General features: G+C 47.7%; 1 protein-coding gene across 1 annotated transcript in view; it reads right to left on the bottom strand.

Moving 5' to 3' along the window:
• Window positions 1–9,082: 9,082 nt before the first annotated feature.
• The window catches only part of LOC102205406 (glutamate receptor ionotropic, kainate 5-like), a 114,623-nt gene continuing 113,005 nt past the window's right edge, over window positions 9,083–10,700 (bottom strand). Inside the window, exon 19 of the mRNA XM_013915586.1 lies at window positions 9,083–10,478. Within this exon, the coding sequence (XP_013771040.1) occupies window positions 9,723–10,478 (756 nt within the window). The 3' untranslated portion in view covers window positions 9,083–9,722. The remainder of the gene's footprint in view (window positions 10,479–10,700) is intronic.

Here is a 10,700-nt window from a genome sequence, read left to right on the forward strand (position 1 = left end):
CTAATGTTTTTGTCACTTTTTATGGAATCAAACTCAAAGTAAGGTCAGTACTTCCACGCTTTAAACGCTGCACGCTCATACTCTCTCTGCACTCGATATGTGATCCATTGTTGATCTGCACACAGCTGTTGTCACTAACGTCGCACGCAGTAACGCAGCGTTCCTACGGGAAAGTAACGGTAATCTAATTACCATTTTTGCAATAGTAATCCCTTACTTTACTCGTTACTTGAAATAAGTAATCGGATTACAGTAACTAACGCGTTACTGCCCATCTCTGCTTATCCTGTTCCCTACGTTGATATTAAACACAATCACAGCTGCTCCCGCTCTGTTAGATATACTCTTAGATGCTGAATCAATCTGCACATGACAGCAATATTGATGAATATGTCTCTGTGCTGTTTGCCAGTTTAAAGTAAACTCCTCGTTTCTCCTTTCCAACAGTGAGTCTACTGCAGCTTCTGGAAGTATCCACGGCTGTATTTCTGGTAATGACTGTTTGACTTATTGACCTGATCTATTCACAGTCCAAATAAAATGGCTCACGTCTTTTTCTTCTTGCTCCAGCCCAGCTGTTTCCCGATGATCCGCCCAGTAACTCAGTGTTAACTGTTCTCTTCTTTCTCCTGGTTCTACCTGTCTGAGTTCACCTGTACAGAGTCTCAATGCTCCGTACTGGACACGATCTAACCCGAGCCACACATGCACACACTGACCTGTATATAAGCCTCAGGCCTGTTCTGTCACGTCCACTCAAACTTCTCATGATGTTTAACACTTTCTTGCATTTGTCTGAACGTGTCATCAAACCAAACCTCAGGAAATGTTGTTTCACTTCTTCTACTTTAGTTTAACGTCCTTACTTGATGTCTTTCCTTGTAAAAACATTGTTCGTACCCACTCGCGTGACCGTCCTTCAGCTTTAAAACCACTTCCTGTACCTTTCTAGTAATAAACTCCTTCCTCTCTTCCACACATGTCGCCATCATCTGCAAAAAGGGAAATCCCATTCCTCTGTCTACAACACATCATTTATCATCAGTGAAAATGATAAAATAATAAGTGGCTCGCTCTGCTCCACTGTGGTGTTACATTTCCTTCTATACACGTCTTTGAATACTTGTTTCCTGTCCTTACTTTATCCATCTGTGCAGTCGCCCTGATACCATCTTTAATTAGTAAACCTTGTCTCCACATCTTATCATACATGCTTTCTCAACATCATAAAACACTGCTATAATTCTTTCTTTGTTTGCTTTGGCTTTTCAAAACTCCAGTTCCAAGCTCGTGTGTTTCTACTTCTCCTAAAACCACTTTGTGATTCATGCCCCTTTGTCCTATACAGTATGTCAGCCTTGCATGCATCTTTTTCTCCATTGAAGCAGTTTGTTCTGTAGTGTTTTGCTGTTGTGTCATCTCTGCCTGGCTCGTGTGTCGGTACCACCCTCTTTTTAACGGGACCAAAAGTAGTTGGACAGTTCAAGTGTGGGCAATTCCTTCTTTATGCCAAAATCAATAAGTAAATAAATAAAAGGTCTGAGTTGATTTGGCAGATTGTGCTGTGAACAGAGTACATGTGGTCAAAGCAGCTCTCTATACAAGACATCCTTAAACTGAAAACAGATAAACCCCATCTGAGAAACGTCTACAATCGCAGGAGTGGCAAAATCTACAGGCTGGTGCATCGTGAGGATGAAAGAAAGCACCGCTGAACAACACACCTGGACAACCACCAGCCTGTCTGTGTGGCTTTTCTGAAGGCCCTGGAGAGGAGGGTGGAGCAGCTGGGACTTCAATCAGCAGCACCTGATCCACCGGAGTCACCCAGCCCTCAGAGCTCGGGGACGATGTGGTCCTCCTCTCCGACGGGCTGTTGGCTGTTTCAATCCTCCAATCCTGCAAGAGAAGTTAAAAAGACATAAATTAATGAGATTTGTTATTAGCCCCACTATCGCCCCCGTGTGGCACAGCGGGTCATTGCTGTCTGAATAAGTTCTCGTGTGTGTGTGTGCAGCAGGTTTTACTGTCCCTGTGTGATTACAGGCTGGAGTAATAACAGGCTTGCTTGGAGGAAGAACAGAAGCTGAAGCTTGGAGCTTGTTTCCTTCTCTCTCAGTGTGGGAGTCAGTCTGAATCAGACCGCTAATGATTTCATTTACAGGGCCGGACTTTTCCCCACAGCAGTCTGAGGTTTGATCATCTACAAGTCAGAATATATTCATGCTTCTGTTACACCACCCAGTTTTCCAGCTGAGCAGCAGAGACTGTTTTAATGCACAGAGCGATGAGAGTGTTATCGACCGCATGAAGAACTTCCTGAGGACGGAGATGTACCTTTGCAAGAAGATGTAAACAACGAAAGTGAACTTCTGCACAGCTGGACTCGCTTACTGCTGGAAACTTTATGAGCTTACACTGAAACCTAATACAGTTCAGTAAGATGATGTCATTATAAATGTGTTACATCCACCTGTCAGTCAAACAGGCCACGCCCCTACTGACGGTAGAAACTATCCATGAAGAATAAAAGCAGGCTGTAAACACGTCTGCTCTTCTGCAAAGCTCGACTGACTCGTGGGCGGAGCTGTAGGTGCAGAGAACAGGAAGTGCAGTCGTTAGAAGTCACGCTGCTGCGTCACCATGACTGGAACTGCTCTTCCAGCATGTTTGAGTGAGTGTTCCAGCCCATACGCTTCATATTTAATGGATGGAGTGATGAGAGTGATATTGATCCTCTGGTCTAATGTTCAGGAAGTGAGGACCGAGATCAGCTCAGGACACTTTGAACTGGTCCTTTAAGTGGTCTGGAGTAATTACTGGATCATTTCATCCTCAGTTGGATGAAACTCAAAGAGAAATTTGTACAAATCAAACCAGAAACTCCCACAAACTGTCTGAAAAGGAAACAGTCCCTGTGAGCAGGGAGGACATGGACCACAGGAGCTCAGCCCTGCTTCAGGCTGACAGTCAGAGCGCCACCGTTACCGGGGAAACACTGTCACAGAACCAGCTTTCTGATTGGCTGTCCTAAATACAACGTTTGAGTGGCAGGTGGGCAGAGCTTTATTTATACAGCGCCAAATCACAACAGTCACCTCAAGGCACTTTACGGTCGACCCTACAATATTCCAACAATCATATGACCCCCTATGAGCGACAGTGGGGAGGAAAAACTCCCTTTAACAGGAAGAAACCTCAGGCAGAACTAGGCTCAGGGAGGGGCGGCAGAAGCTTTGAGCATGAGATGGCCTCATGAGCCATCTCTCTATGACATCATCCAGAGCCAAGAGTAGAAAAAAGGGTGTGAAACTGAGTGCTGGGCCCACAGCGACCAGTGGACACACACATCCATACGTTATAACTGTAGAGTCGTTACCCTACAATACGAAGCGCCCTGTGTGTTGTTGTGGTTTAAACTGAATCAGTGAAATGAGCATCCACAGTGTGACAGTACATGTTTAGGTCCCGGGTGATTTCCTCGCCAGTTTGTGAATCTTTAGACAAGTTCAAACTAAACCTGCCCCAACAAGCCTGACATTCAAATACAAAACGTAGAAATGAAATGTTGTGAGAATGTATTAATCCGCAGGGCATACAAATCCCAGCTGGCACAGTCTGAGCGATTTGTCCCGACACGGCCACCTGTCAGAGTCATGTTCAGTCAAACAGCAGCAGGGGCCGTCTAATTGCTGGAAACGTTTGAGTCCAGCGTCAGTGTTTGTGTTTGGATGGATTTCATGGTCACACAGAAGAAGCCTGTTCTTTTATTGGAAGTTCTCCAGATGAAGGTGTATGTACAGCATATGTAAGTTGAATAAGGAAGCTCTATGGTTTCAGGTGCGTCCGCCCTCAGGTGTCTAAGCCTGGGATCACTTCCACTCTCTGCATCTTTCAGCCTCCGGCAGGCTCTACGTTGTGTCGGCCATCAGCGGCCTCGTCGCAGCCTCCATCTCTACCCCTTGCTAACCACACCTTCCCCAGTATCTCACTCTAATGGTGCTCATGCGTGCTTTGCTTGTGCCATGCATTACTGGTTACGTGCACGTGCTTCCTGTAGAACTCCTGCATCAGTAAGAGAGCTTTTCCTTTCTTTGAGCTCAATGCCTGTCATTGCCGGGTTCTGCTCCGCTGAGGCGGGCCATCGGAGTCTAACCGCCTCTATCTAAATTCTGTGTATCAATAAATCATTTCTCTCCATAACAACCTACAGATGTGGAGGAAGCACCGGCCTACACGTGATGAAGCTCTACCGCAGACAGGTGATTGTCCAGGTGAGTAAAACCAATCTGAAGACCTTCAACTGCTGGATACGCTAATTATTAGAACATGTAAACACAAGAGTCATTTAACTTGACAGAAAATACTGTGCAAAAGTCTTGAGCCACCCCTAATTTTTAAATCCTGCTTTGACGATCTTTCTGAAAGTCACTGCCTGTGAAGGCGGCTGCTGTTGGATTTCCTTCTGAGAGCAGATAGCTGTTTAAAGGTACGCTCAATAATTAGTTGAGTTTATAGAAAAAAGATATTGTACTCATGAATACACATCCTATAATTAAAGTTATCATTTACTAAAATGCTGAGGAGCGGGTCTGCCGTTTGAGGAGCCGCCATGTTTCCCTGTTGTATTTGACTGCAGCAGCCGGGAGGGGCGTCTCCCACCAAAGGTGGAGGTGAAGAAAGTCGTAGGCTTTGGATGCTGCGCAGGGACATTTACATCCATGTCTGCAGCTTCAGACTTGAGATATGAACTCATGCTTATGATTTATCGTCTGAGAACGTGTCCCCTCATCAAAGAAATGAAAATGTGAAGCAAAGTTACCGCATCATCATCTGCACCTAATAAAACGTCACCAAGGCTCATCTCCTGAACTGAGGTCAGAATTATTCTTCGAAGCAGCAGATTAATATGAGCCTGAGCTCAGGTTATTGCTGCTGGCCTCCACAGCAGTCCCAGTTTCTCCTCTGGGGAAACAAACTGGTCTCTCTGAGCAAACATGTGCCATCCCAGCGCCGCAGCATCGCTGAGCGGCTGCAGCAGACGGAGCGAGGCCCAGTGCCTTTAATGTGCACTCCATCTTTAGCTTCACAGCTGCGTGCACACCACATTCATCGTGACCTTTCACCTGCTCTTGTCATGACTCCCACCAGCTTCTCCTAAAAAAGGCGAACTTACAGAATCATTACACCACATTTATTTCTGGAAGCAGTGTTGCATCATGTGACGTCTGCATTTGCATATTTGAGGAAATGATGCGTGTGATTAATCACCGACTGACAGCCTGAGGGGGCGTGTCACTGATTTATTGCCAGCATGTGTGTCGTGTTCAGTAAACTGCACCAATTTAACGTGAAATGCAGAGTCGGACCTTTGATCTGTTTCTTCATAATTCTGCAGAAAACCTTCAAAGCTCGTGTCATCAAAGGTCTCCTGCTCACCACGCTTTCATCTTCCTGGGTTCCTTCTGGTTCCTTCTAGTACAGTGCTGTGCAAAAGTCTTCATCTGCCCCTCATTTCTTTCTGTTTTGCAGTAAAGTATGAAATACGTGCAGAGATTTATTCAGACATTCATGTGTATTTAGTTAAAAACAGAGTTTGAATATTTGCTGTGAGCACCTTTAATCTGGAGCTCAGTGTGAGCTCTGTGAGGATCCTCGGGAACATTTCTCTGGGCTTCCTGAAGGACGCCGGCGTGTTCGCTGTCAGGATGAAGCTTCAGTGATGCTGAGGCTCTGATAGTTCCCCCGTGTGTTTCTGTCCAGGCGTGCTTCCCTGCGCTGGCGGCGTGTTTGGATCGTTGCCGTGCTGAAACATGAAGCTGCTGTCAGTCAGATGTTTGTGATGGTTTTGGTGCTGGATTCAAATCTGATAGCAAATTTTATTTTGTCAGTTTTGACAAGATCTCAGATCTGCAGCTCCGAACGTCGACAGACGTCTGCGCATCGCGTTTGTGATCAGATGATCACACATGAAGAGGAGCTGTGGTCACGGCTGTGTGAAGAGCCGATACGAGAGGATTCAGCTGAACTGGAACTAAGCCACACCCTGCGTGGGTCACATGACACGTGGTGCAGAAGTACATATACTCTTCAGTGAAGTAGAAGTACACGTGTGTGATAAAAAAGTACCAACTGTGACCTCACCACAGCGCAGCGGGCTGACCTTTGACCTGCAGGCAGCTGTGTTTGGATTGTTTCACTGTTTGCAGGAGTTTCAGTAGATCATCATCTTCATCGTGAAGAGGAAACCTGCGACGTTCTAAGAGACAGATTTCAAACCTGTGCTTTGTCTCAGGACAGAAATGTGTTCAGATATTTATGTCTGAGACCGTTTCTATTGAAGCGCCACCGAGAACGCTGAATCTGCAGGCTGAGATGTTTTCTGTTCTTAGCTTTATTCACAGATGCAGTGAAGAAGTGTCAGGAGCAGAGAGACGTGCGGTAAAGACGGCGGACTCGAGCCCGGGCCGGCCGCTCTCAGCCGTACAGCCCGAGCTCGAGTCCGGGACCCGCGGCTCGAGCCTTATTATTAATAATTATATTTGTATTATTGTTGCCATATCAGCCTCCAGGAGCCCAAAATAAAAAATGACAGATGATGAATAAAGATGACATCATGCTTGTCTGGTGGTTTTCACTGCAGAGGACGCAGCGAAACATTTTATTATTGCTGTCAAACACAAACGTCTGTGACTCACGTCCTCCACGCCGTAACCTGTCATGTTGCTATTAAAGAAACCAGTGACTGTAAGTGAACGAGCCGTGGGCGTCGACCAGCAGGAGGAGGCACTCACAGGAGCAGCCTGCTGATGTCACTTCCTGCTCTTTGGAACATTTGTTTGTGCAACATTTTCTGCTGAAACCTGCGAGTCAGCATCGTCCGTCCTGTTCCCAGCAGCGCCGTCTGATTCCCTCACACAGGTACACAAACCCACAGGAGAGGAGGAGGAGGAGGAGGAAGGCGTGAACATGGCCGAGCGCCTCCTCGGGTTAACGGCTTCTCTCCTCACTGAAAAACGCAACTGTCCAAGCCCGGCTCGCTGTCACGACACCACGCTACAGCGGGCCGCCATCAAAAAGCTCCAGTCACGGCTGATCACATGGTCACATGGTTTTATTTATGACCCTGTTCCCACGGCTGTGATCACTCCATCATGTTTCTCACTAACATCAGCCTGGTGGAGGGAAGTTCAGGTACATTTTCATCCATAGCTGTCAAGTTAACATGCATCTGCCATTTCATTAGGTACACCTGGTAGCTTACGCAGGCTTTAAAACTCCCCAACATGTTAGCAGCTGCTACGCTGGAAGTCCTCATTCTCACTGATTCAGGTGAGTTTGATGACAGTGCTCACAGCCAGCGTGATGGAGAAGATGAAGAAAAGTGCTGTAAACTGAACAGTTTACTGTCTTTGTGGATTTTAGAAATAAACTTGATCTTAAGTCAGTTTAGTGTCAGTGAGTTTCCACAGTCAGTCTGACTTTGGTTTCTCTTTGTTTCAGTCTTTATTATTGTTGTGTGGACGGCTTGTGTCAGACGGAGAGTCAGTGCATGTATTACAAGAAAAAGACCTTTCAGTAAGCACGTCCATCAGACTTCTGCTGCGTCCTCTAAAGCTGGACTCTTTCCTCCTGCCGAGGCCACTCGGGGTTAAATAAAGACCCGTTTGCATCACACAGCTAAAGAGCAGAAGTTTCAGTTCTTTTAATGAACTTCATCATCTGAATTATCTTTTGAGGAAAACCTCATAACCTCCAGAGATAACCCAGTCATGACGTCTGCTCTGAAGCACAACCAGCTGAACTGCCTTTCATTCAGAGTTTCCTACACTGTTTGTGCATCACACCTTATTTTTGAATGAAGAATCATTATCATTGATAGGAACAGGTCAGGATCACTTTAAATCCATCCTAACGATTATTTTTAAAGGACACAGAGCTGCGTTTGCTGCTTTTCACTCATGGGTGCAGCGCTATATTAATGGGGAGGAGGATTTGTAAGTAGGGAATGAAACACTGTTGAACCATGTGTGAAACAAATAAATAAATAAATGTCACATTAAGGAACGACTCGCTCCAACTTCCACATTCTTACCTGCTGATGTGAACACGCCTGCCTCAGCTGTGGCTTTCCTTAGTCTGCACTGCCCTCTGCTGGCTGCACTCTGTTACTGCAGCATCCCTGCAGGTGTCCTCATGAATGATGTCAGAGGTGATTTCTGTCCCGTCACATGTGACGGGGCTCATTTCTGCTCACAGTCACTAACCTGCTGTTGTCGTGGCAACGTGGCTGGATGTAAACGCTCTCTGCTGGGTTCTGGCTTTGATGGAGAACGTGCACAAATAAAATAAAAATGCAGGATTAGAGTTAAAGCTGAAAGACACCAGGAACTCAACCTCGTCCACCCAGCTCACGCTGCATCCGTGGCTGCTGTTACACTGGATGTGCGCGTCCACAGGACATTCCTAATCGGCGCTAAACGAATTCCCCATCCCTCGAGTTCTGAATGAACAGCTGATCACAAAAACATGGAATATTGGGAATCAAACAACAAAACAAACCCTGTGTGCTGCTCTGTGACCAGCAGCCCAACCCCACCTTCACCTCCTCCACCCGGGGCACCTCAACACACCTTTCAGTTTTTTATTTATTTATTACAAACATGAGTCTATATATTGAACATCAGAGGGCGGCACCCCTCCTACAGTCACCCCACAAGTCAATATCAATAATAATAATAATAATGATAACAAGAGAATCAATAATGTCCTGCTGATCTGAGGGGAAAACATCAGGAAACACACACACACACACACGCGCACGCACACACGCGCACGCACACGCACACACGCGCACACACGCACTTTCTCTTCAGCTGCTGCTTCACTTCCTGCATGTCAACAAACTATAATGATATATTTTGTAATTGTAACTTTATATTTTCTTTGTTATAAAAAGGAAAAAAATGCTAACAAAAATAAAATAAAATAAAAATATAAAAATGATGTTATAAAATACAAATAAAATGATTAAATGATAAAACAAATACAGATGTGTGTAACAACTGCAGCAGCTGTTCGTTCATGTCATAGTAAAAAAGGGAAAAAGTCAACAGGTTGTTTTTTTGTACAGCAGGTCCAAATTATTCAGCGATGGAGCTCAGCGCCGCCGGCAGCTGACAGGTGACCTTTAGAAATGAGACAACTCGGCGATCAGATCGCTGTGACATCAGCTTCAGGATCGGGACGAGGAGGAGGAGAAGCTCCTCTGATTGGACAACAGGACAGGAAATACAATCACAGACTTAGTTTTTCTTCTTCTCCACTTTGTGTGAGTGTGTGTATCTGTAGCGTTTCGTCTATACAAACACCTGGATCAGTATCAAACCTCAGCCTGTCTGAGTCCTCGTTGCTCGGCATGGATCGAGACGATTGGCTGAGGGTGGGTCGGCCTCAGACAGTCACTTCCTGTTTGTCTGCTTTAATCCAAAAGGTAAAAAGTCCGTGAGTAGTCCTCCATCCTCAGAGCGGGTCAATCCGCTCACCCCCGTAAAGGTTTGGTGCAGTCCACTGACGTGTCTTTGCTTTAATGGATGACCCCCACAAAGGGGTCAGAATGGTTTCCTCCTTTGACCCCTGCTGAAGAGCCAGTTTAGACCAGTACAGCTTTGGGGTCAATGAGTAGTTTGTGACCTTTGACCCCACAGACAGCATCCTTAGGCTCAGTCGTGTCCGCTGAGTAAGTCTGTCGGTGGGTGTGTCGGGGTCTTGTTGGGGGGCAGCGGCCGGGGCGGGGGCACAGGTTTGTTTTTGTACCGCTGCGGGCTCGCCACGCCCCCGTCGCTGTCAGCTCTGTCCGTCGGCATCGGGGGAGGGGGCGGCGGAAGGCGGGGCAGCGACATGGAGCCGTGGTGATAATGGAGATGATGGTGAGCGCTGTGACGGGGGTGAAGGCCTGTCATCGCCACTGAGGGCGGGACCCGGGAGCAGGAGGAGGCGGAGGAGGACGAGGAGGGCGGAGGGGGAGGGGGTGGGGTAAGCGCGGCCGGTCGCAGGCTCTGGATCCGCCGGCACTCCTGGCAGATGCGTACGTGACTGCAGGCCTGCAGGAAGCTGCGCGGGGGGGCGGGCGGAGCCACTAGGGCTGACGCAGGAGGGGGGGTGGTGGTAGAGGTTTTGGTGCCCAGCGGGTCCTCCAGGAGCCTCTGTGGCCCCGGGCCCAGATCGGGGCATCCTCCCATCCCGACCCCTGCCAACCCGCCCGTCATTGGGCCGGCGCCACTGTACAGTTTCCCGTTGCTGAGACGCATCTCTCGAATCAGGCGGATGGGGCGGGGACCGGCCAGAGTCAGGCGGGATGGGTGACGTAGGACTCCGCCCCCAGTGCTGGTCAGGGGTCTGCGACGACGGGATCTAGAATTCTTCTTACAGGATACGGCATTACGGAACTCCGTCAGCATCTCCTGACAGACGGAAACCTGAGAGAGAGAGCAAAGGCACTCAGCTACACCCTTCACACTCTGATGGAGGCCCCCAAACTCCAGCTACACCCTTCACACTCTGATGGAGGCCGCCAAACCCCAGCTACACCCTTCACACTCTGATGGAGGCCCCCCAAACTCCAGCTACACCCTTCATACTCTGATGGAGGCCCCCAAACCCCAGCTACACCCTTCACACTCTGATGGAGGCCCCCAAAC

This window comes from Pundamilia nyererei, unplaced genomic scaffold (genome assembly GCF_000239375.1).
Source record: "Pundamilia nyererei isolate P.nyererei 1_Seehausen unplaced genomic scaffold, PunNye1.0 scaffold00326, whole genome shotgun sequence".
NCBI lineage: Eukaryota > Metazoa > Chordata > Actinopteri > Cichliformes > Cichlidae > Pundamilia > Pundamilia nyererei.